The sequence below is a fragment of the Trachurus japonicus genome, chromosome 8 (genome assembly GCF_045865225.1).
Source record: "Trachurus japonicus isolate A0001 chromosome 8, Traja_1.0".
NCBI lineage: Eukaryota > Metazoa > Chordata > Actinopteri > Carangiformes > Carangidae > Trachurus > Trachurus japonicus.
Genome location: NC_140914.1, coordinates 17,904,687 through 17,932,520, shown reverse-complemented (window position 1 = coordinate 17,932,520; position 27,834 = coordinate 17,904,687). Strand labels below are relative to the sequence as shown.

Below are 27,834 nucleotides of genomic sequence, written 5' to 3'. Positions count from 1 at the left end.
AGGGTGTAGTTGGAGACGACAGAGCTGAGTGTGGTGGTGTTCAGAGGGAAGGAGAGAGAGGGAGAGGACGGGTGGAAGAGAGGAACTGGAGGAAAGTAAGAACTGAAGAAGAACAAGAGGAAGATGAAGATGATGAAGATGGAGACGAGAGGAGTGATTCTGGTGCTGCACATCTGGCTCAGTGTGATGCTGCTGCTCTGTCTCTGTCAGACAGATGTGGCCGGAGTCTGGGCTCAGCAGGAAACAGGTGAGTCAGAGTTTAACTCCTCCTCCTCTGGTCCTACTCCTAGTTTAGTTTAGTTTAGTTTATTAGTTTAATAAGGGACAGTGTGCAATTACATTAATCATTTAAAGGAGAAAAAAAATGAAAAGATGGTTGCACCAGATTTAGCTCCCAGCTAATTTCCATCTGTAGTCCCTACACATAACATAAAAGTGATAAAATACACAGAATACAAGCTATTATACAAAGGTGAGGCATAAACAGACACAGTTAGACAATGGACAACACTTAGACAACAACATGTATGAGGTAGGCAAAGTGCAAAGTGCTTATAGCAGCATGATTATTCATGGTATTGATAATAATAAATAAAGTAATAATAAAGATAGAACATGAAAGTGGTAACAGTGGCAGATGTAATACCAACGATGGTAATTCTCAGTTACAAAAAATAAAAAATTACCAGCTATGGTCCTGGTCCTGGTCCTGGTCCAGGTCCAGGTGTATCAGCTCTGTCCTGCTTCACAGACTCTTTCTATGCAGATGTTTTCGGTCCAGCTGTGCAGGCTGGTGTTTCTCTGCAGGAGCCTGAGCTGCTATGGCCTCTTCCTCCTCCTGCTGCTGCTGCTGCTGCTGGTTGTTTGGTCTTTAACACACAGAACAGCGTCAGTGACCTAGTTTACAATAAAGTTGGACAATAAAAACACTGGGATCCACAGGCATGCGACCGAGTCTCAACAACAAGACCACAGACACCGGGTTAAATTTAGAGCCGGACTTTGTTTTTCTCTCTCTGGTCCAGAAGGAGGAAGCAGGAGGAGGGAGGAGGTTCATGTCTTCATGTCTTTATATATTTTTTTAGATTTAGATTTTTATTTAGGTTTTTTTTTTATTTAGATTTAGATGTCTTTCTCTTTATATTAATGCAAACATCCCATAATATACCATATATTTTATGTCCCTGTATCCAGACAGATTACACCTGTGTTATAGACCACTTTGGCGTCAACGTCACTGTGACGTCGACGCCGAAGTGGTCTATAGGTTTAAAACATAAACAAAAAAATAAGATGTTTATGTTCAGATTTTGAATTTTTCTATGTTGCCACTTAGTGAATGTACGTTTGCAACTTTATTAAAGCAGCAAACATATCAAACTTATCCCCCGTGATTATTTAATCACAGGGGATAAAATAAACATTAAAATGACAATAAAACTAGCAGGACTGTAGTACTGCATAGGTAAAGTAAAATCCTAAGTTACTGAGGGCAAACTCTTTGGGTGGGACTGGAAGCTGAAATGTATTAATAAATTCTTGGTAAGAGAGTAAAAAGTTGTTTAACATAAATAATTTCACAATCAAACCACTTCCTGATAATAACGATTTGTTTATATAGAGAATGTTTTTCATTGTTCCAGATGCAGAAATGAGTAGGTGAGAAGTTATGCTTATAGATTAGTTTCCAGGCAAGTAAAGCTTGTTTATGAAAGTTTGACAGTTTAATCTGTAATTTTTCTAATAAAAAATGGGTTCCACCAACAGCATTAAATACAATTTTAGGAAAAGTGTTCCAGATGCTATCTCTCTCTCTTTGACTAGGTTTGCTAACCACTGCATATGAAAGTATTATTCAGCATTTCAAAACTTAACACCTCCATCATGCCTCCTTCACTTTCTTCACTTTCTTTACTTTTCTTTTACTTTTTTCGTTTCTTTATATAATGACATCTATTCTTCCAGATAAAGTTAAATACAGTCTTATCTAATTTCTTGTAAATAGCTCCCTCACTTTATCGGCTGTTTTCGAAACCGCATACTACCGTACTGCCTACTACATACTGCGTTAGTATATACTGTATATTGCATACTGAATGTGGGATTCAGTCTGCTACTTCAGCAGACCGACACCGTTCACACCGCAGTATGCAGTATACAAGTTTCCCAGAATGCATTTCATGGCAACCGGTAGCGGTTGCTGTAAAACAGGCGAAAAGCTGTTTAATTTCCTGCTCTAGCGCTGTTATTATGTAACTTTATTGAGTTTTAATATTTTTTCATGCGAGAAAGTAACTGTTGAGATCCCAAATATACGGCCAGTTTATCCAAACGACGGCTGTTTAGCAGTTTGCTCCGATGTTTTTCGGAGAAGTGAAGCTCCGCAACGACCGGGACATCACAGAGACAGCAGCCGGTCTGCAGAGCTGCTCGGTCGGCCAACCTCCGTCGTCATCCCGGGGGAGAAAACGATCGCTAATTAACTTACCCGCAGGTTTTCAGAGGTTTACCACCGGCTGGTTAAATTATTTTTAGGAGATAAATGTTGGTCTCATTGATGAAATCTAACACCTGTATCAGTAGCATTAGTTTGTTTGAATGAAAAGTGAAGCTTCCTGTGTGTATTGGACAGAGGAGCAGCGCTGCCTCGGGGCTCTGTCTGTACAGAAATCACCACATTTACAAAAATAAATAAATGTTTTACAATGAACTGATCAGTCTACATTAAGTTTTATTTCATTAAACTATATAACATAGTTACGGTACACGGCAAAGATACTTCACTTTGGTTACGGTTAGATGTCAGGGGTGCATTGCATTGTGGGATACAGTACACAATGTGGACTGGTCAGATACTGGAGATATTTCCCGAATCAGTACGACATCCGGGAATTTTTCGCATACTGCAGATTTAGCTTTTGTTTGCATTCTGCATACTGCATACTGCATTTTGGCCAAATCAGTACGTACTAGCAGTATAGTATGCGGTTTCGAACACAGCCATCGTGTCCCCCAGACCGGTCCCTCACTTTATTGTGTCCCCAGAAACACTTCCTGTTGTGTTGATGAAGTTGTTGTCAGTCTGAATCTGCTTGTTTGTGTGTTTTGTGTGTTTTCTGAAGCTGCAGTGCGTTGAGCCTTCAGGGCCTCCGTAGTTTTGGGTCTTTCAGCCGCACTGGTATAATAAGCTGTTTTCTAAGAGACGATCCGGGTTTTTTTTTTCTCTCTTCTTATCTCCTCTGTCTGGTTCTGAGTAACGACCTCTGGTCCTGGGGGAGCGACCGAAACAACGGAGCCGAAACCTCGAGAAGTTTAGTTCACAGAACTCCTGAATCTGGTCCAGACGGGCTGGAGAGACAGAGCGAGAAACAACCGCTACATATGAGATCAGATCACAGAGATACGGGATATCACATTATGGTCTGTGGATCCCAGATCAACTCTTATTTTATAAAAGTCGTGTACAATTTGAGTTGTGAGAGTGAAAGGCGCTGGTGTTGTAGGAACAGTGAGGAACAAACACCGGTCTGCCAGCAGAGGAGGCTCCGTCTGGCTCCGTCTGGTTCGGCCTTTTATTCCTTTTCTCTTATCAGACGATGAGAAACAGAAACAACCTGAGTTAAATCAGTTCTCTGGTGTTTCCTGGACCAGACTCCAGTCTCCTGTCTCAACTGTTTCACTGTGAAGTGAAGTCCAGGTTGTTGCAGCTTCGTGTTGAGTCACTTTCACAGTTTTTAAAAAAACTTTAAGCAAAAATGATCAAAGTTTGATGCTTCATCTAAAGTTTAAACTCTACTGCTGTTTGTAAAAGTAACTGAGTCACCACAACTTCTTTTTTCAAAACCTTGTTTCTGTGTCAGTTAATTATCTGGTCAAGGTCACGTTTATTTATAGAGCACCTTATAAACAACCTAGGTGCTTTACATTAAAGGAATAGTTCAACATTTTGGCAAATTGGCCCATTGCCATAATTCCTATAGTCATAGCAGTAGGTTTGTTACCTTTAATGTAACATGTTTAATGTTAATGTTACCTTTAATTTTAAGCCGTGAGCTGCTCAGAGCTACGCTACGGAGGCTCATGGGATTTCTTGGTTTCCCTCATCAAACTCATCAAATACACAATCCAACAACTCCACAACGCTCTGGTGGACAAGTTGTGACCTGCACATTCACCACGCTATGAGATAATAACACAACGTTACCACACAGAGTTGTTTTAGAGGTAAATACAGAGACTGCTTGATGAAAAACTGTCCCTGAAGGCAACGCACATCAGCGGTTTTGCATGAATTTACCTCTAAAACAACTCTGTCTGGTAACGTTCTGTTATTATCTCATAGCGTGGTGAATGTGCAGGTCACAACTTGTCCACCAGAGCGTTTTGGAGTTGTTGGATTGTGTATTTGATGAGTTTGATGAGGGAAACCAAGAAATCCCATGAGCCTCCATAGCTCTGAGCAGCTCACGGCTCCGCTCCTCCGTTCTAAAAATAGCTTGCACCGACAATTAAAGGTAACAAACCTACTGCTATGACTAAAGGGATTATGGCAATGGGCCAGTTTGCCAAAATGTTGAACTATCCCTTTAAATAAATAACAATAAAATACAGTGATACATTTAAAAAAAGACAGAGATAAATACAGATACATTCAACACATAGAACAATTTTTTGTCTCACACAGGTCAGAAAGTTTGAGCTAGAAAAGAGTTTAAAAAAAAACAAAAAGGTTTTACCATGACGATCAGAAATGATGGTATTAGATATTACATCCTCATGAAAAGGCAAAAACAAAAACAATCATTAGGCTATAATAAAAAATAAAATAAAATCTGGAAGTTTTATCAACAATTTCTGTCAGAATCAACTGATCAGTTTTGATCGATGAGACATAAACAAATGATTTTTGTTTGGATTTGTGCAGAATTCTTCTTTTTTCTTTGTTTAAATGAGCGACTGTTCACTGTAATGAATAAAAACATGTGGAGTGACCTGTCCATGTTACCGTGGTGATGTGATGTGAGGAGTCAGAAGAGTGAGCGGTCCATGTTGCCGTGGTGACACGAGGACACGGCGGAGCTCAGGAACAGGAAAGGGTGTGTCTTCCGACCGACCGCTCACAGAAAAAGAAAAAGAGAGAGAGTGAACGTTGTGGTTTTTGTTTGGTGGTTGTGAAAAACCGCTGGATGGGAGTCAGAGACCGGACCAGAACATCTCAACATCTGGACAAGCTGCACAGTTCACATCTGGAGGTCTGAGCTTTTTACTGCCGGGGTTCAAAAATACAAACAGGAAGAAAGAAAAGAACCAGAGACTGTTGCTGTTACTTAAAGCACAGACTATCTATCTATCTATCTATCTATCTATCTATCTATCTATCTATCTATCTATCTATCTATCTATCTATCTATCTATCTATCTATCTATCTATCTATCTATCTATCTATCTATCTATCTATCTATCTATCTATCTATCTATCTATCTATCTATCTATCATCTATCTATCTATTTTTCTTTTCTTTCTTTCTTTCTTTCTTTCTTTCTTTCTTTCTTTCTTTCTTTCTTTCTTTCTATCTATCGTTCTTTTCATTATTTCTATCTATCTATCTATCTATCTATCTATCTATCTATCTATCTATCTATCTATCTATTTATTTCTATCTATCTATCTATCTATCTATCTATCATCTATCTATCTATTTTTCTTTTCATTCTTTCTTTCATTCTTTCTTTCTTTCTTTCTTTCTTTCTATCTATCGTTCTTTTCATTATTTCTATCTATCTATCTATCTATCTATCTATCTATCTATCTATCTATCTATCTATCTATCTATCTATCTATCTATCTATCTATCTATCTATCTATCTATCTATCTATCTATCTTCTGACCGAGACGACGCCCTGTTTCCTTAAAGCAGAGCAGATTATACTGTAATAAAAACAAATCCAGGTTTTGACATCGATTCAAACTCTCTGCTGTTCTGTTGCAATCCTCTCTCCCTTTGGATTTTTACTTAATCAAATAGCCTACATAAGAATTTATGTTTTCAAAAAAAAAAGAGATGAGTTTATTAAATCAGTGTGAAGAGGATGATGTGAATGATGATGATGAGTTGTGGTCTGGATTCCTCTGTGCTTTTATTTTCTTAACAGTTTGAACCTGTTGACTCATAGATCTGATCACTAATATCACAGTTATTTCTCAGTTGGTTTGACTCATTTCTTGAAAGAGAAATTACATTCTCAAAACTCTAAGATCATTTAGTGAAACGGTCTAACAGTTCAGCACAACACCATAGATCATTTCTCTCCCAAAAGAGTTCACTCGTGTGTCAAAACTAAATTCCTTTCTCATATAAATAGTCGGTGCCCGCACAATGCATCGTCCCTTTGGCATCTTGTGAGCACTGCAAGAAAAATGTTTAAATGTTTTGTCACTATGGCATTGACAGTGGTTAGTGGACTAGTTTTTTTTTTGTCTAGCTAAGAGAATTGTGTTATTTCTGGGCAACAAATTGAATGGAAGGCAACTGGACTTGTATTTGTCTAGGAAGACGTTTTGCCTCTCATCCAAGTGGCTTCATCGGTTTCAACACATCGGTCTGACTGGTGTTCACTAGTCTGACAAACAGAGGAGCGTTGCGAATTGATGAAGCCCCTTGGATGAGAGTCCAGTTGCCTTCCATTCAATTTGTTTCCCAGAAATAACGACTGAAATAACGACCTGGATGAATGAGAATATCCATAGACACAATAGAGTTGTGTATAAAACTGAAAAAAGAAAAGAAATAGGATTTTACGGTAAGAGCAGCCTCCAAGGTTTGACATCACATTGCACTCATGTAACCATTGTTATTCTCACACATAAAGTAACTTCCATTCATCAGCGTAAAAAGAAAACGCATGCAGCATCATATACTGTAATTTATACAGTGCTGTAAATAAATATATGGTATTGACTAATTTTGACAACTGAACAGACTATTGTGCATGTGATGACTTATAGAATGAAATGAGGCTGACATGTTTTGGAGAGAACAACCATTAGACTGAGAATCAACTATCAGTTTAGATCAATAAGGTCTATTCTCTTGGAAACTGCAGGCTACCAATCAATTGCAAATATGCACTGAGACATTTGCAATTTGATGAAATGAATGAGAAATTAAATTCTGCCAAGTGGTTTGGAAGTTTGTCCATGTTGTTTTGAGAATAGAAATGAGCCAGACCAAAGGAGAAAAACTGTAATACTAAGTTAACACTTCCAATGTTTGTTGGTCTTGTGCCGGTCAATAACGCCCCTTTATGTCTTCAGAAGATGATTTATTGTGGCGTCTGTGTAGCAACGACACAACACTTATGATGCTGACAACAGCCTACACTTTTAACCTTTGTAAGGACCAATAAGTTCATAATTTAATGGTAATAATTTCATTTAAAACAGTTCAAATTGGTTATGATAGATTCATTATAAACATTTAAAATGTATAATTTAGTAATGTGTATATGATAAAAATCTTCTTTCCTATGATGTCACCTGACAGTTTTAGTTATTGGAGTCAGATAACGGTGGAGGCAACACAGTCTTTTAAACCTGCGCCAGACATTGTGATTTACTCTCAAGTTTTTACAGTAAACATTATTAAATCAAAGGAAAGTTGTCGTGTCCTGTCGTTCTCGTACCAAAACAGTGCCGTTACAACCCTTTTTCTTTGCCGAAATTCCCATTTTAATCACGTTATGACTAATCGTGCAGCATTAATTCATAAGGTACATTTCAAACATGGAGGCTTTTCAAAGTTTGTGATAAAACAAAAATGTCAATTAGTATAAAATAAGTCATTTTTCTTCTAAAGAAGCAGAGGAAAGCTGAGTCTCTTTTACTATATTAACCTTCTATTTACCTTATGAGTCACTCTTTCTTTCCTTACATCCATATCTCCCTCCCATCTATCAATCTATCTATCTATCTATCTATCTATCTATCTATCTATCTATCTATCTATCTATCTATCTATCTATCTATCTATCTATCTATCTATCTATCTATCTATCTATCTATCTATCTATCTGTCTGTATGGACCCCCCCTGGTGGCCCCCACTGTTAGTTCACCAGCACCACAGTCGTGTGCGATGTATGAACAGATGAGGTGCAGTGAGTTTTGTCACTCTGTCACTGCTGTGCAGAGATGGACAGAGTACAAATGGTCAAAATTTACTCCCGTTACAAGTAAAAGTAGCTCAGTCGACATGTTACTCGAGTAAGAGTAAAAAAGTACTTGCTTTTAAAGGTACTTAAGTATCCAAAAGTACATGCTTTTAAATTTACTTTAAGTAAAAGTAAGAGTAAGAGTAGGCTACATTTCTTATTTTTCACATCAATGAATTACTATAATTTTTCTAAATGAATTTAAGGAGCTTTTAACTCTTGTTTCTGAGAATGAACTCTTTAAAACCAGCTGCACTGATGTGCTGCTTTTAGGGGTTAGGGTTTCCTTCTTTGACAAACACAGCTTGTGTCCAATAGGATTTTAGAAAAAAGAAAGAAAAAAAAAGAGCAGACCTGAAAGTAACGAGTACTTTTCAGCCTTCCTAGAAATTAACTCGAGTAAAAGTAAAAATATTTGTCTTGGAAATGTATTCAAGTAAGAGTAATAACTACCAAGGAATCTAATTCTCAAGTAAAGTACAAATCCATTGGATATGTACTTAAATACAGTACTCAAGTAAATGTACTCCGTTACTGTCCACCACTGCTGCTGTGGTTTCACTCCTGGGGGGTGAGACGGCCCGAGCAGATATGATGAGCTCTGACTTGATAATCCCGCTGCAGCTCCTCCCCAGCTCGTCTTCTTTTGCTTCAGTGTTTATCTGCAGAGCAGCGTGGACTCGGTGTCTCTGAGCTCATGGATGCCTCAGCAGGGCGGACGCTGCTCTGACGGTCGATCGCACACTGAGCTTTAATAAACTCACACACTGACGCACAATCAAAGGGTGGAGAGAGACAAACACATGTCTGTCCACTAGACACTGTGGAAGACATCGCTGTGTAACGGTGATGATGTTTAACACAGACTGAGTCTGAACTCTGAGGGTTTGATGAGTTTAAGGTCCCACACCCTGCACCACACAGGGCCGGGAATCAAATTAGCTTCAAATACATTTAAAACACATGTAAAAGTAATATATGCACATACTGAATCGTGTATAAGTAAAATCTAATTCTACATGCAAGGGTAGAAACTGGAAGAAATTAACATAAAACTGTTGTCTAAACAAACCTGAGTGTTTATGTGGGTTTGTGTTTGCTTATATTAGGCTATATTGTCATTATGTTACAACCTATCAATATACTGTATATTGATATTACTGTATAAACAGTGGGTTCAAAAGACTGATAGCAGTTTCCCAGAATATAAAAATACCGTACATCAACATTAAAAAGAAAAACATACAGTTTATAAACATATAGAGTTTTTTATATGTATGTTTTAAACTTACATCTTTATTTGTTTTATGTGACATCAGTTACAGATTTACATTTAAAGTAAAGAGAAAATATATAAAATCTAAAATTAACTACAAAATGAGTTACAATTTAAAATTCACCATTGAAAATACAAAAACAAACATATGTGCAGCATTTAAGCATGTAGAATCTTTATGTCTGCCATTGTAATAAACTTGCATAGCCTATATAAATTCAGTGTTTACTTTAATAACGTTAACACTGCAGCTCTGGTTTGTTAATTGCCTCATTAACATGGGCCTGTAGAATAAGTGTAGTAGACAGTGGGCGGTGCAGTGTGTCTACACAAACCTCTCTGCTGCTCTTAACATGTAAAACTGGGTAGAGGTTGTCAGATGGATTATATCCTACAACTTGACTTTTCATATCCATTTTGGGTTGGGCCGGGCTTCTGTCTTATTTTACCATGCCCCCCCTCCTCCCGGTAAGTTATTTCAATTTTATGAGAATCTGCAAAACCTCAAAATCTGTTTTTTAATCACATTTTATTGAACGTGCAACCACATGTTAAAAAAGAAAGAAAGTCTGTTTTAGTCCTTTGCAGTAAGTGTCTCACGCACAGACTCAGACTCCCTCCACCAGGATGAGTCAGAAATAAAACGAAAAAAAGAAAAAAAGAAGAAAAAAAAAGGGTGTCTACATGTTTTTCGTGTTGTGAACAAACTGTTTCATAAATGTATCGCTGACGTGCTTTTGACCTATGACTCACGGGAAAATCAGAAATATAAAAATATTGTAGGCTAATATTAATTCAGATTGATGTAAATAGAATTAAAAAACAGCACATAAATGTTAAAGTAAGATGTTATTTAAACTTATCAGCCCACAGCAACACACACAACTGCTGCTTAGAATAATGAAAAGAAAGAAAAGTTATTTTTTGTATTTTAGCCAAAAAATTTATATATAAACCCATTTAAAACACTACTAAAAAAGACCATTGTTCGTTTAAATGTTAGCTTCCTGTAGAAAATGTAACGGTTTCCATGGAAACAGAAAGTAGCTACCCAATGAACCAAGGTAACCTCTGTGCGTTTAAGCGTAGGAATACAGTAGTTCAGCGGTTGAAAAAAAAAAATAGTTCCAATTAAAAGTGATGTTTCCACGAGAAGATAAATCGCTGGAAATATTCTACATGAAGCAAACATTTGATCACTGGTCAGAAGTTGAATTGTTTAAGTATTAAGTGTTTTCAAAAGTGTTTTTTGTTTCTACATCCCCCTGCCGAACTACCGTATTCCTACGCTGCGCACAACCGCACTGAAATGACGAACTGTAGACACACAGTAGCGGCATTAAAAAAAAGTTTCTTTGAATTTCTTTTTAAAATAATCCGTCGAAACACACCTAATACGTTTAAATGTTCGAGTAATGTAGAATATTTTCGGAGGTTATCTTCGTGCAGCACTACGTCTTTCCCTTCCCAACCGCTGCACCTACCACGTCCCAACGGTTGAAAGGAAAGTAGTGCCAACGGAAAAACCAAAAGAGTGCTGCTCAAAACAGTTTTTCCTTTCACTTTAACTAACTTATTCATTGTTGACAGCTACAACGCCCCAAAGTTTGAGTTGAACCAAATCAGTTTTGACATTCTTGCTTAAAAATTTAAAGTTATCCAGCGGTCAAAAACAAGACGACAATGATGATGATGGGCCGGTTACTGTGTTTGTGTTCTTGCGCAGGAGGGGAAACGATGAAAACCGCCATGTTTTCTGGTCGGTTTTCTTCTACCGTAGTAATGGACCGTTTTGTGATATTGTTAAATGTTTATTTGAACCAGGTGTGCGGGACAGGGACAGGGATGGAGCAAACACCTCAGGTCAGTGCTCCTGTGTGTTTTTCGTGCTTGAGTTCACTTTTCAACCACATAACAGTTATGTTGAACAGAGTGGCTGAAGCTGAAGCTGCCAGCTAGTCAGCACCTCCATGTGGCTGGCTGCAGGTGGAGAGAGTTAACTTTTAACCACCTGAATCACAAACTACAGAGCAAACAAACAAATGAAGAAACATAGATATCTGTTAAAAACACATTACGGATAATGATGAGTGTGTGAGCTTGGGCTTCCTAACCGAGCCATGACTTTAGACCCGGAGGAGTCGCCCTGCTCAGCTGGTTTTTAATCTGCTCAGTTTTGCCGAGACTCCCGCCAAGAGGACACCGGAGCAGAGAGCATCTCTTCGCGGCAGCCGGGCTGACCGCGCTCCCGGTGCCTCCCGTCGGGAAACTGAACCATGACGGAGTGACTCTCTTGGCTTTTTTTTTTCCCCCCCTTCGCTTCGCTTCGTTAACGTTTCCTCCTGCGCAACATTCACCTCCCGTGGTTCGCTGAAAGCCGACAGACAAGAGAAGAAAACAGCGGACGTTTTGTACGGGAGGCAGAGCCCGGAATTAGGGTTAGAAACAACACTCCGCGGAGAGCTGCGGGCTGTTCCGGGGTTTATATAGACGTCTGCTCGTGACGTCAGCGCGTTGTACCGTAATGCCGCTAAAAAAGCTGCAAATCACCGTAAAACTCCAGATGGATAAAATGCAGCATATAAAACAGTAAAAAAAACTATACACATTATAAAGATATAACGACGTATTTGTAGTGTGTGCTTTGTAAAGATAAATGTTACAATAATTGAAGACATTACACGAAAAAAAGTAGAAAGTGCCATTTCAAAAGATGTTTCATTTGCATTTTTGTAAGAGCACACCTATTTGGGCCATATATGTTTTATAAATTAGGAAAAGGAAGCAAAAACCACTGACTTGACATACAGTTATCACATTAACAGATTTATTTAATGTGCTTCAATGTTACAACAAAAAGAGACATTACACAACATTTTCTTTTGCAAAAAGTCATAATATTATTAGGACCACTGTCACTAATATCACTAAAGTGGATGAAAGTGCAATTTCAAAAGATGTTTTATGTGCATTTTTGTAAAAATATATTGCAAAAGCACACCTATTTGGGCTATATATTATTATTAAAACCTTAATTTAACCAGGTTTGTCCCATTGAGATCAAAGACCTTTTACAAGTGATACCTGGCCAAGAATGGCAGCACATATATTTAGAAAACAGTTTCAGCGCATTGTCACATTAAACATAGACATAAAAAATACCAAATTACAAACAATCGAATTTACAAAATCAGATAGAGATGAAATTAGCTGCTCCATTAAATGCTTCTTTATAAAAGAAAAATAGATATATAACTGTACACTTTTATGAAACAATAAAGGAAGCAAAAACCACTGACTTGACATACAATTATCACGTTAACAGCCTTTAACAGAGGAATGTGTGAATTTATTTAAATAATGGACTCACTACAACTAGTATCAAACTGTTATGTTACAGATGGACTTGGAGGGTGTTTCTATATTTATTTTAGATCAGTTTTTATCTGAGTGGAAGTCGCCCCGAGGTTGTTGAATCTGGCAAACTTCACCCCTCGGTGATGGATGATGTGGCGTTACCGCGGCAACCTGGAAACAAGCTATCATAACAAGCTGCCAGAAACGTTATGAACGGTGTTTTAAAAACTCTGGAGCGCTCTGTGGATGTCGTAGTGTCGGAGCCAGAACAAGGAGCTCCTCAGTTTATCGTTATTTTATTAACCTTTTAAAACAACATACTGTCTATATTACACGCTGCTCTCTTCTTACAGAGCCTTGGATGTTTTTATGAGCCACACAAAGATGTTTTTTTTTTTTATCAGCCTGGAGATTCAGAGGAAAATGTTCACAACTATAAAAAACTGTTTTTAAAATGATTAATCTGAGCACTTGCCCTGACCATGTTTTATGAAGCACCATTAATCATAACTTGATTTAGCAACTCCGAGGCGTTCACTGAATTATCTGCTGTTTACATCTGTTGGCCCCCAGCAGAGTCTCCTGCAGTCTGTCTGGAGAGTCTCTGGATGTTTAAAAGTGAAAGCCAGTGTGGTGGAGGTTGTGGTGAAGTGAAGTGAAGCTGCAGCGTCAGCCCTCCTCAGTTTGTTGGACGATGGGACAGTTTCCTCTGAGCTCCACTGGTCCTCGTCTCGTTTCTGTTTATGAGTTTATTGATCTCTTTTGATGATATTCTCTTTTCTTAGTTATGTTTAAATGCTTATTTGACTCCGTAGTTTGGTGTAGGACCAACATGCACCTGGTCAGGCTTGTGTTTATAAATCTAATCAAGTGTTTCTCTCTAATCTAATCTGTGCACTATCACTCCTACACTGTATGTTTTATTATTATTGCAGATACTGATCATATTGGTCATAAACTGTGTGTATGTTTCTATTCACGTTCACCCTGATCCTGGGTTTGTTGGATTGGATTGGATTTTATTGTCCCGTAGGGCTCCAAGCCGCTGCATCACACAGTAAACTGTAATGTACACACACTGCTTCTATAAAATACATATAAAATAGTAAAACCAGTCAAATAGCAGCACATTAAATTCTGGATTGAGGACGTGTGTTGGGTTATATTTAGTTTTTCAGTTTGCTTTTTTATTTCAGTTTAGTTTTAGTGAGTTCAACAAGTGATGAATCAGTTTTAGTTTAGTGGAAAAACAGGAAAAACTCCACTTTTATTTAGTTTTTATTTTAGAGGAATTGACTAGTTTTTATTTCGTCTCAGTCTTAGTTCTAGTTTTTATTTAGTCTTAGTTGTAGTTTTTATTTCGTCTTTCTTAGTTTTTATTTAGTCGTAGTCTTAGTTGTAGTTTTTATTTCGTCTTTCTTAGTTTTTATTTAGTCTTAGTCTTAGTTGTAGTTTTTATTTAGTCTTAGTTGTAGTTTTCCAGGTTTTAGGAGAAAGCCTCTGTCAGACCTCCGGAGATGAACTTGTTCCCTTTTAGTTGCATCCATCCCATAATGTTCCCATCAGTCCTCATCAGGTTCCATTCACTCTTATCTAGCTGTGGGTCGTACGTACTCCAAGTCGTCCCATATTGAGCTGTGGCCTTTTCTTCCTGCAGCTTTAGACATCGACAAGAAAACTACAACTTTACTGCAGTTTAGCATTGTATATTGGAACAATTTATCATTTTTAGTTTTATTTCAGTTTACTAGATAATTTTTTTACTGCTAGTTTCCGTCTTTATGGACTTTTTATGTTAATTGTTGTATTGTTTTGGGGACTACGGATGTAATTTAGCACATGTGCTAAATCCGGTGTATTTACTGTGGGTACTCTAGCACCCACTGTTCATTAATATGCATTGTCCCGACTAAATAAACAAATAAAGTAAAGTAAATGAAAGTTTTAGTGAACTATAATAACCCTGGTTGGGTCGTTAAAACTCTTCTTTTCCTCACACAGAGACTGAAGGTGTTTCTGCTCTGTCTCCTCTGATGTTCATTGTCTGTGACAGGTGGTGATGTCGACGGTGTGATGTCACAGCCGCGGGTCCCGAGGTCGTCCCCGGGTCACGGCGTGCTGAGCCGGGCGGTGTCGGGCGGAGGCCTGACCATCGACACGCTGCCAGACAACATGACACGTGTAGTGGTGAGTGTGTGTGTGTGTGTGTTTCCACTGACTCTAATGGTTTGTGGCCTTGTGTTTTGTCTCTGGCCTCTGACACGTTGTGTTCGTGTTGGAGTGGGAATCGAACGCTGCACACGTTCCTGACAGCTTAAAGCAGAAGTAAGCGATCCGGTCGTTTTGGCTAATGCTGCGTTCCAGGTAGGCTTTTGAAACCGTAAGTTACAGCTTCAAGTCACGACTTACGACTTTGTAGCGTTCCAGGCAACCCACTCATGTTTTTCCGACCTGTTTTACCTGTGAAAGTCACTATAACGGCCACTCGTAACTTCCGACCCGTGAACTCGTACCAGATCGAACTGGTACGACTTCACAGGTCGGAAAAACATGAGTTACGAGTTGCCTTGAACGCACCATAACTTCTTGTCAGCCGATGGAGTTAGCAGCCCCCGCCCTCGTCATGGATCTATTGGTCCTCGTCCTACGTCACCACATTCACGCGCATCCCTTGGCTGCACACACAGCCCTTCATGCTGTTCTCTCTCCTCATTGGATAAAACTTGTAGGATACGAGAAAAGTTTTCTCTTCGGCTCAGAGCAGAGCAGAGTGACTGAGAGACGCGTGTTTCGGTCCAAACACTCTATAGAAGTGATTGCTGTCGGAAGATATAACTATTTAAGACTTATATTAACACAAAAATATCGCTTACTTCTGCTTTAATGCCTCCATGACACTCATCATCTGAAGGCCGTCGCCAGTGTCGAGGAGTAACGAATCACAAGAAATGGCGTTACCTAAATTAATTACAAGATTTACATAATTGTAATCAGTTACATTACTGGGAGGAAATTTGTAATTAAACTGCAGCTGCTTTTGGAAATTTCCATGATTACAATTTTAGTTACACTTGAAAGCTCAGATTTAGTATAAATAGTTTTTCATGTCAACGTCCTCCTTCAAAAACTGCAAGTTGGATCCTGACGCTTCTGATTGGCTCTCTCTGGTCATGTGACATTCAGAAGGACGCATTCCTGTGTTGATAGTTAAAAAAACCAAAATGAAGTGTTTTTCTACACTGATGCTTTAAGATATTCAGTGTTTACAGCTGCTCTCACGGTAAAAAGAGGATCTGAAGTTCTTTTATTGTATCGTCTTTATGTCGTCTTGAGTTACTGAAGGTTTAACACACTGTCAGGTCTGAAAATGTGAAAATATTTGAGAACAGCTGAGAGCATTCATTTAAAATTAACCTGTTGTCCTGGGTCAAGGAAGGACGGACGAACGGAAAGAAGGAAGGCAGGAAGGACAAAGGGAAAGATGGGAGGAAACAAGGAAGGGAAAAAAGGAAGGAAAGGTAGAAGGAGAGAGGGAACAGATTGGGTCAAAAAGGAAGGAAGAAGTAAGGACGAAGGGACAGAAGGAACGAAGGGAAAAAAGAAGGAAAGAAAGATGGAGGGAGGGAACAGATTCGTTCAAGGAAGGAAGAAGGGAAAGAAGGGATGAAAGACGGAAGGGAAAAAGGAAGGAAAGAAAGATGGATGGAGGAAAAAGATGTTCAATTGGATCAAAAGAGGAAGGAAGAGAAGTAAGGACGAAGGGAAGGAAGGAAGGAAGAAAGGAAGTCAAGAAGGAAGTATTGAGGAAGGGAACAGATTGGGTCAATTTGACCCAGAAGGACAACAGGAGAGAAAATGTGCAATTAGTTACATTACTGTGAGAAAGTAATTGAAATAGATACACTACTATTACATTTTCAAAAGAGTAACTTGTAATTGTAACCATTTCCATTTCCCTCTGGGTGTTTATTCTGTCTCTCTGGAAGGAGGATTCTGGGAAATACTACACCTGGAGCAGCTTCGGCCCCGAGGACCGGCGCACTGAGGAATTATGGGTAGACATGAGCGACGTGCGGCACGGCGAGGTCAGAGTCCACGGTATCCTGTCCAACACGTACAAACAGGCTGTGGTGAGTCACACACACACACACACACACACACACACACACACACACACACACACACACACACACACAGACACACACACACACACACACACACACACACACACACAGACAGACAGGCTGCCTATAGAAATGACTAAGGTGCGTTTCATGTGGTGACCACCAGGAGGCGACTCCTCCAGTTTGACTATGAAGACGTCAATGAGAAAATGTTTTTCTTCAACACAACTTGATGTTACTGTAAAGTTTCTAATAATGGTCCAGTTAAAAAAGAAAAGAGTGGGTTTCATCTCATATTGAACAGTTGTTAGTACGGTGGCCCTGAGAGGTCAATGTGCTGCAATTTTTTTATTGTCAATTCTCTATATTTCCTAATGTTTTGGACATGATGATAGATAGATAGATAGATAGATAGATAGATAGATAGATAGATAGATAGATAGATAGATAGATAGATAGATAGATAGATAGATAACAATAACGGGACAATAACATAAAATAAATAAATAAACACAATGAGGCAGTACAGTACACTACACTACAAGTGGAGCTATAGAATAAAATCACAGTATAAGTGCATGATAACTGAAGGAAACTGTTCATTAGGCAAAACAAGCTGAAGCTTCAGCGAACACCATTTCGGTCAAAGTACTTTTTTTTGTTTTGTTTTGTATTGAACTGTAAGTCAAGTCACAGTTTATTTATAAAGCACCTTTAAAACAACCTCAGTTGACCAAAGTGCTGTACAGTTGTAAAAAATACAATATAGTTAATCATAGACAGTATAATAAATAAAAGAGAAAGTAAAAAAAGGGAGTAAAAAGAGAGAGAGAGCCAAGATTACTCACTCAGCTGGGAGTGAAGGCCAAGGAGAAAAGATACGTTTTAAAATGCTCCAGGGAAAAAAAGGAAATTAATCATTGTTTGTTGTTAATTTATGTTTATTAAACAAATGTGCATATAATGCTGTTTCTACAAGACCAAAATAAACTCACTAAACTAAACTAAACATACAGAAATATTGAAAAGCCATTTCTCTCTTCCCCTTAAAAATGAACAGTATAGAACATAAATTAAAAACTCTAATGTATGAAAACCAGCCTACGTACGACTAAACTGTACATCCTGGTGTCTTGGAGGAAATCAAACATATGTGGCTGTTTAGGAGTTTTCTGTGTAGGTTATACAGAGTTTAACTGACACATGTTGGAGCAGTTCGCTGCACATCGACAGGTCGTCGGTTCAGCTCGGAGCTTCCTGCCTGTACAAACCTGTCTGGATCCGTCACACAACAACACAGATACTGATGTGTAAGTCATTCATAGAATAAAATGGCGTCCTTCCTTCCTTCCTTTCCTCCTTCCTTTCACTTTGTTTCAATCAAATCTAATTCCGTCTTTGTCATAAAGGAGCTAACGAGTCTCCACACGTCAGTCTGAAGCAGCAGCAGCTGTCGATCAGAAACACCGAGGCACCGGGAGCTGCTGCGACTCGTCCAGAGCCAGAGGACGTTCAACACCTGCCACGTCTTTACCTGCTCTGTCCAACACAGGGTTCCCACGCGTCCTGGAAAGCCTGGAAAATGGTTGAACAATTTACCAGTCATGGAAAAACACATGGAAAATTAGAAAAAAAAAGTCAAATGTCCTGGAAATTTACTTATCACGGTGTGACATCAGCTCCCAGAGCTCTGTTGACTCCTTCAGACCTGGCTAAGGATTTATTTTGTAAAGAAAACTATAGTAGAGACTTTGAGTTGATGAGTGTTTCCAGTGTTGGAGCTGGTGAGTGACAGGTAGAGGAGCAGCACAGAGCTGGAGTGGGCCTGCAAATAAATATAAATAAGTATTGAACGCGTCAACATTTTTCTCAGAAAATATATTTCTAATAGAGCTATTGACATGAAATTTTCTTGGCATCATCACGCTGCATGTAACAGGATAAACAAGCCTCTATGTAAACAAGTGGTCCGCCAGCACGAGGCAAAACAATACACGTGACAATATGTTGTCATGGTGATGTGGTATTGTTTTACCGTCTTTCTCTCGTCCAGTAAAATGACATCCGGTTGGTTTGCCGACGGCCGTCCGCCTGACTGCACCTGAAGTTTTAACAGGCCGAGCCCACAGCTCCGCTCAGTTTCCGTGGTTACCTACGGTCACGCTGCAACATGGCCGCCTCGGTTCGGTGCGCCGCCCACTTATGTATTTGTAACGACTTGTAACAACTCATTCTAAGGTACGGGAAAGCTTTCATTTGTATGCGGCTGTGATTCCACTTCAGTGAAATACGGATTTACGAAAGCAACATTTGATTTTTGATCATAAAAAGCCAAATAAGTTACACACTGGGGCTTTAAGTGTCTTTTTTTGTGTTTTTAATGTAAAATAAGAATATAACATATTCTGAGAGAAAAGAAACAAAACATCGGAAATGTAGATCCGTATTAAAATGTTTCTGGATCTGTCTCTGTTTCTTCCAGAGGGTCGCTCTCTCCTTTGACTTCCCCTTCTACGGACATTACATGAGGCAGGTTACCATAGCAACAGGAGGTGCGTACAGATGTTCGGCTCTGACCCTTTTTCCTGACAGATGTTTAACGGTGTTTCTGCCGTGAAACTCCCGTGTTTTTGTGTTTGTTTTTTCCCATCATGCCTCGTCCAGGTTTCATCTTCACCGGTGATGTGACTCACCGCCAGCTGACCACCACTCAGTACATCGCCCCCCTCATGGCGAACTTTGACCCTAGCCACTCCAAAGACTCCACGGTGCAGTACCTGGACAACGGTGAGACCACACCTAGTTCATGTTATCAAGTATATAAGTTTTAATTAGTTAACTTTAACATCTGTGGCTGTGTGTCACAAAATAATCTTAGAAACCATATGTAATAAATCAATATCTGCTTTTATTTGACTCCATTTAAAAGAAGCAAAATGAAACTTTTCCTCTATTCACAAACATGTCGATCTTTATTTTTTTGTTTAATTATATAAAACATCATATTTTCCATTTTTATCACTAATTCTCAGACAGTTTTTCTAACGTGAGTCTCTTCCACCTGTAGAAACATGAATAGTTTATGAACACACGACTGGATCAAAGTGTCTGTTATATAATGTGTATGATGATGCTGTGGCTCCGCCCACTTTATTCACTTAATTTAAAGGAATAGTTCACCAAGAACTGAAATCCAGTCATTATTGCCTCACCCTCATGCTGATGAATACTCTCAAAGTGCATCTGGAGACCCGGGAGGCCGGTTCGTAGTCCAACCAAAACTTTATATGAGAGTAATAGGGCCCGACACAAAAACATCCATAAAACTACACAAAAACCATTTAATATTCCTCCACACTGCTCGTCCACTGCAATCCAAGTGTCCTGAAGGGAGATAGTTGTTTCCAGTAAACTCTGGACTATCTCCCTGCATTCATCAGCATGAGGGGGAGTCAACAATGACTGAATTTCCTTTTTTGGTGAACTATTCCTTTAATCTGACATCATATAAAACTAGTTTCCTCAACAACATAAATCAATAATTCAGTCTTTAGTCTTTGAGTCAAAGTGGTGTCGCTCCATGTGAGACTCTCGGTTCCTCCTACTTCCTGGAGACGTGATGATGATGTCATAGCTCACCTGGAGACGTGATGATGACGTCATAGCTCACCTGGAGACGTGATGATGATGTCGTAGCTCACCTGTCTCTGTCCTCAGGTGAGGTGTTTGTGGTCCAGTGGGAGAAGGTTCCTCTGGCCGGCCGAGAGTCTGAGGGATCCTTCACCTTCCAGGCGGCGCTGCACAGGACAGGAAGCATCGCGTTCAGCTACAGACACGTGAGGCGCTGCTCATACACACACACACACACACACACACACCAGTGGGGTAGTCTAATGTTTTGTAGTGGGTATACTGCTTTTTAGGTGGGTAAACTGTGCAGACCGGTGGTTTTCAAACTTTTTTATATCAAGGACCCAAAATTGACACAAATTAGACCACGGACCCCCATTGGACAAAATTTTGAAGCAAACACCAGAAATACACAAACAATCAATGTACGTTTAAATTAGGCGTAGATTATAGAGACATTTCTGGAAAAAAGTGGTACAAATTCTCACAAAAAAATAAAAAAAAATAAAAAAATAAAAAAATAATAATTTAAAAATTCTTAGAAAAAAGTGGTACAATTTAGCTTTTTTTTTTTGAAAAATCTGGTAAAATTTCTAAAAAAAATTTTTAGAAGAAACTGGTAACATTTTTCAAAGAAATTCTAGGAAAAGTGGTAAAATTTCAAAAAAAAAAAAAAAAAAAAGTCAAACAATAATAAAAAAAAATGTGATAAAAGTAAAAATAGTAAGTAGTAAAAAGTTTTGTTTTTTTTAAATTGAGAAGAAACTGGTAAAATTACTCAGAAAAGGTGGTACGATTTTTCAAAAAATTATAGAAAAATGTGGTAAGATTTCTCAAAAAAAGGGGGGAGGGGTCAAACAATGATACAAAAAGGGGTAAAATTTCTTTAAAAAATAGTAAAAAGTAGAACAGAAAATTTGAGAAGAAACTGGTAAAATTTCTCAAAGAAATTCTAGGAAAAAGTGGTAAAATTTCAAGAAAAAGTTGTGGACCCCCTTGAACCCTGTCAACCCTCCCACTTTGAGAACCATTGACATTTACTTTAGTTAGATAGTTTTGTTGTACTGAGTATACTGAGTATACCCGAGTATCACATAGACTACACCACTGCTACACACCAGTTCACACACACACACACACACACACACACACACCACTGCTACACACACACACACACACACACACACACACACACACACCACTGCTACACACACACACACACACACACACACCTACACACTCCTCCTCCCTGTGTGTTTGTCACCAGATTCCTCTGTCGCTGGCTGTGATTGGTTCAGCTCAACACCCGCTGAAGGTCGGACTGTCTGACGCCTTCATGGTCACGTCGCCGTCTCCTCAGTCACCAGGTCGGTCCTGTTACCATGACGACCCAAATAAGGCCTCTGTTGTGTATCTATATACTATACTATACTATATGCTATGATGATTTTATCAAGTTTCACCTCATTTCATTTCTCCCAGAACCGACCTTCCCTCTCCAACCACTCGACTACTCACGTTGAGTAACAATGAGATGATTTTCTCTACAGTGATCCAAAATATTTTTAAATGTTTAATTGATCTTGATTTCACTTGTTTTATATATTTGCCTGTTTCCCTTTGAAGTTTGTTGATGTGTTCAGGTTTCAGACGTTGCTCTGGACTAACTGCGCGTTCCCACCAAAAGCTTCCAAAGCGTCAAAAACGCTCGAGGGTGGGCTACAGACAAGACAGCTTCCAAAACGGAAAAATATTTTCAGCCGCTTTGGTCGCTCGTCACGTGACTGACGTCAACGTTCGATTGCTGCTGGTCATTGGGGAGCCGAAGGACGTCTCTATCACGCACGTCATAGCTAATTACCCTAAAGTTAACCTTTAAGACTCAACTTCTCGTCTGGTGACGCTTTGGAAGCTTTAGACGCGCGGCTGACAGCTGTTGTTGACGCTCTGGTCGCTCAGGTCGTCGGGCTCTCGTTGAGAATGAATTAACTTCCGGCATTTTTGATGCTTTGGAAGCTTTTGGTGTGAACGTACAGTCAGAAGACGATAAAGAAGCTGTAAAGTCCAGTTGGAGGTTTCTACTTGACGCTGTTGTCGTCCTCTCTCTATATCTCTCTCTCTCTCTGAGCCAGACGTCCAGCAGCGGAGGATCTATGAGTATCACCGGGTGGAGATCAACGTCACTCAGATCAGCAGCTTCTCTGCTGTGGAGTTCACTCCACTGCCCAGTGAGTCAGCAGATCAATAGGCCCAATCCCAAACTAGTCCCTACTCACTACCACTTCACTACGAGTGTCACTCCAAATGGAGTTCCACTCCCAGCTGCGGAGGGCACTCCTGATTAAGGGGGAGGGTATAAACGTAAAGCCAAACAAGTGAGACGCCCTCGCTACCTTACCGGAAACAGGAAGGAACCGTTATCATGGAGACGCGTTGCCTGTGCTGCAGCTGTCATGCCGTTTACCAGTTTAAACTCAAGACAATTCAAAGTGCTTTATATAAATTAAGAACAGACATGAGGACAGAGGGTAGAAGCAAAACAGTGCAATATGAAGGACAAAATATTTACATAGGAATTGGAATGGGTTAACTCAAGAATAACATAATAACATAAAACCTAAAATCAGCCTCCCTATAGGCTACCCACAGCATTACGCTTAAAAAAAAGAAAAGAAAAATAATCTGAATTTAAACTCAATTTGTCTGACTAACATTTATTTCATTAATGCATAGATCTATGCTTTTGATGTGATATGCAGCCTGCTGGTGCCTGGCTCTATACAGCAGCCTGCATCAGCAGCCTGCATCAGCGTGACAGCTCAGCCTTCAATTTCTAAATCCCTCAGTTTATTTTTTACACATTAGTGACCAAGCTCATCGTTCATTAGTTCATATTCATCCTCACGTAGGCTACTGTTCTCCTCACTGCGCTGTCGGACCTGCAGCTCTGTCACTGTTGCGCTGTAGCGCTTCACTCCCCCCCCCCGCTCCGTGTCCGAGCCAGTTCGGGACCGGAGACGGAGCAGAGACCCAGGTCCGTGCAATTTCACTCCAGCTTCACTCCAGTCAGTCTTTACATGCAGACAGTCCACAAAGTTGAAAGAGTTTCTGATCGTTGTCAGTTTGTTCCAGGCGACTGAGTTTTTTTTTTTTTTTACCCAGCTTGTATTTAGGGCCGGCCTTTATTTGTCTGTGTAAACAATTGAATACCGGCTATTATTTGAGGGAATCCCGTATGCTATTATAAAATAACTTAAAATCAGATCTTTAATCATTGATAAGCGTGCGTCTCTCCCCCAACTCTCCCAACAAAAATCCCCCCTCCCTCTCAGAAAATATCCGGGTTCCGACGTCCACGGATAAAGGTGTGTGTTTGATCTAAAATACTTGGAAGTAGACGGAACTACACTTGAATGACGTTTCCTCCATTGTCCGGACGTAATTTCTGCTGCAACCACCAGCGAGCCTGCATCTGTGCAGACTCGCTATTTAAGGGCTTGACAAGCCACTTCCACTCAGTGGGAATTGGTTTGGGACGGCCCTTAATATGGCGGATCTCCGCGTGAACGCGCAAACGGAGGGGTAGTGGATAGGGTGAGGGGATAGGGGCTGGTTTGGGATTGGGCCATACTGATCAATACCAGGATATCACACACACTGACACTGACACTCTCTCCTTCTCCTCCTCCTCTTTTCTTCTGTTCCTCCTCCTCCTCCTCCTCCTCTCTCCTCCATCTCCTCCTCCTCCTCCTCCTCCTCCTCTCTCCTCCATCTCCTCCTCCTCCTCCTCTTCCTCCTCCTCCTCCTCCTCCTCCTCCTCTCTCCTCCTCCTCCTCCTCCTCCTCCTCTTTTCTTCTGTTCCTCCTCCTCCTCTCTCCTCCTCCTCCTCCTCCTCCTCTCTCCTCCTCCTCCTCCTCCTCCTCCTCAGCCTGTCTGCAGCTGTCCAGCTGTGAACTCTGTCTCTCATCCAACCAAACCTCCGGCTGCAGCTGGTGTCACGTGCTCCAGAGGTGAGTGACCATGACGATGATGATGATGATGATGATGATGATGATGATGATGATGATGATGATGATGATGATGATGGTGATGATGATGATGATGATGGTGATGATGATGTCATGCTTCATGAACGCAGGTGTTCAGACGGGATGGACCGACACCGGCAGGAGTGGCTGGACTACGGCTGCTCAGAGGAGGTGAGGGGGATCAAACCTGATCATCAATAATCAATAATTGCACCTGTTGTTATTGTATTTTGTATTTTATTTATGTGTGTGTGTGTGTGTGTGTGTGTGTGTGTGTGTGTGTGTGTGTGTGTGTGTGCAGAGCAGTGATGGTGTGTGTGAGGATTACAGCAGCTCCGTCACTCCAGAGGTGGAGACCGTGACGTTGGTGACTCCTTTACAAAACAAAGACTGTGAGAGCAACGGTGAGTTATTATAATAATATAATGTACATACACACACATGATACATTTCTATATCTTTAACCATTGACTTAATTTAATTGGGATTTGCTTTATTACTAATTAAATTAGTTTGAGTATTATAACTGTTATTAGTTTTTAATAACTTGATTAACAAAGAGACAAATATGGAAATAATTGCCTATTTTTTAATGTATAAGAAGAACAGAAGACAAAATGATGAAAAAGATGAACTGTCTTTCTGTATAAAATAAGTGACTTTTTATTTATTTTTACATAAGAAATATATCAACTTTTCTGTTTTTCCATGTTTCAGTGGCCACAGAGTCAGGGTTAGGGTTAGAGTTCAGGAAAATATGTTAAAGTTGATGTTAAAAAGTATTAAAAAATTATTTAACAATTTGTTTAGTTAATTAATTTCATTTGAATATTTGTTTTTATTAATGTTATATAGTATTATAACTATTAATTAAGTAGGAGGATGGTGTAAAGATGAATACGATGAGTGACTGTTGATTTTATTGACAAGGCTTATATTAGCATTTAGGGAATATTTGGGGGTATATTATATTTTTATATATATATATAAACCTCTCTTCCTGTCTTTCCTCCTCCAGACGACACCAAACATCGTATTTTGAAGTCGGGCAGTGGTGAGTTCAAGTCCCTGTGAGTTTTTTCTGGTTCAGCGACGACACACGACACAACCAGATGTTTTTTGTTCCATCACGTGTCTCGGTCTGTGTTCCAGATGTGAGGACAGATGTTTCAGGGTCGGCCAACACAGGCGTGATCGCCGGGATCACAGCTGCTCTGGTTCTGCTGCTGGCGCTGGTCCTGGTCGCTCTTTACATCAACTACCACCACCCGGCCGTCGCCTCGCCGCTTTACCTCATCCAGGTGAACACACATACACACGGCAGCCATCTTAAAGGGATAGTTCAACATTTTGGCAAATTGGCCCATTGCCATAATCCCTATAGTCATAGCAGTAGGTTCGTTACCTTTAATTGTCGGTGCAAGCCATTTTTAGAACGGTGGAGCAGAGCTGTGAGCTGCTCAGAGCTACGCTACGGAGGCTCATGGGATTTCTTGGTTTCCCTCATCAAACTCATCAAATACACAATCCAACAACTCCACAACGCTCTGGTGGACAAGTTGTGACCTGCACATTCACCACGCTATGAGATAATAACACAACGTTACCAGGCAGAGTTGTTTTAGAGGGAAATATGTAACCGGAGTGGACCTACATTCCCGACATAGCTGCTGGGCGGAGGGATTTCAAAAGCGCAAGTAGTTCCGAGTGTTTGCTTCATGTGTCGTAATGTATTATACGTTATTATCTCATAGCGTGGTGAATGTGCAGGTCACAACTTGTCTATCAGAGAGTTTTGGAGTTGTTGGATTGTGTAGTTGATGAGTTTGATGAGGGAAACATGGAAATACCAGGCAGCTCACGTCTCTGCCCCGCCGATTTCAAAATAGTTTGCATCGACAATTAAAGGTAACGAACCTACTGCTATGACTATAGGGATTATGGCAATGGGTCAATTTGCCAAAAAATGTTGAACTATCCCTTTAAAGGTAAAGGTAAAGGTACTTTATTTGTCACATATACAGCTAGTACAGTGAAATTCTTTCTCTGCATTTAACCCATCCCTGAGGAGCAGTGGGCAGCCACTTGTAACTTGTAACATCTGGACATGTGTTAACTTAATTCTTCCTAAAGTCAAAATTAACTTTTAAGAATCCACAACTTTATTCTTCTGCAGAAAAGTGACAGCACACGGGTCAGTGACGTGATTCAACCCAGTGTCAAGTGGTTTAAACGGTATTTTTTCATACAAATCTGAACATACAGTAAAATAGATCTAGTTTTACAAACATGTCGGCTTGCTTGAAGTAAACAAACTTCTGGGTGCATGTTTGAGTCGCCATCTGACGCTGTCTGTGGCTTTGAGGGATGTAAACAGCCTAAGCAGCGGAACTTCAATCCGCTCCCATTCATTGCTGCCGTGGCGATGCGGGGACAGCCACAAATACCGCAAAACAGGAGCGATTCAACTGAAAATCTTCAGATTCCTTCTTTTAGACCTAAAATGTTAGGAAAATACAGCCCCAAGTTGAATTTGCCCGGAATCGTCCTTTAAGTCTGGTCGGAATATAAATACAGCTATTCAGAAAGACGAGGTTGATATCTGTAATGTAAATTCCAGAGATTTGTCGTTGTTGTTGTGATCATATCAACATGTTAATCCTGTTTCTTCTCCTAAATAAGCGCCGTAAGAAGAGCTACTGGCCGTCCTGGAAGTTTCAGAAGCAGCAGCCTGGTTACACCGAGGTGGAAGGAGAAGGTCACGAGAAAAACAACACGGCTGAAGACGGGCCACACTGAAACTATGAAGACGAGGAAGACTCTGTCTGCATTGAACTGATCTCAGTCTAAACACATTCAACACATTTACGTCCCAAAGCCAATCATGACTGTTTCTTTATAATACAACAAGATTAAAGGTTTTTTTTTTTTGTAGATTCAAGTCGGCCATGTTGGAATAAATAACAGCTGTCCACATATTTTTGATATAATTTGACTGTAACGAACTGTGAACTGCATCATATCGTCTGTGGTGTTTTACATCAAACAAATAAAGATGTGTGCGCTTCACTTTCACTTCCTGCTGCTTCTCAGGCTGAAGTTGATCTTTACTCAAGTTCCCTCTTTTGTTTAGCAAAAAAAACAAAACACACACAATGCAACATACAGTAAACTGTAGTTCCTGATGCGTGCAACACAGATCACAAG

The 27,834-nt window shown here is 39.8% G+C and overlaps 1 protein-coding gene across 1 annotated transcript; it reads left to right on the top strand.

Annotated features, from left to right (window-relative positions):
• Positions 1-35: 35 nt before the first annotated feature.
• LOC146983013 (plexin domain-containing protein 1-like) lies at positions 36-27,702 on the top strand. Its single transcript, XM_085784345.1, has 14 exons — positions 36-247; positions 14,899-15,032; positions 16,832-16,975; positions 19,452-19,521; positions 19,634-19,756; positions 20,687-20,805; positions 21,867-21,966; positions 22,732-22,827; positions 24,528-24,609; positions 24,738-24,798; positions 24,929-25,031; positions 25,646-25,681; positions 25,780-25,928; positions 27,310-27,702. The coding sequence occupies exons 1-14, from the start codon at positions 124-126 to the stop codon at positions 27,424-27,426; spliced, it is 1,458 nt and encodes a 485-aa protein (XP_085640471.1). The 5' UTR covers positions 36-123; the 3' UTR covers positions 27,427-27,702.
• Positions 27,703-27,834: the final 132 nt, after the last annotated feature.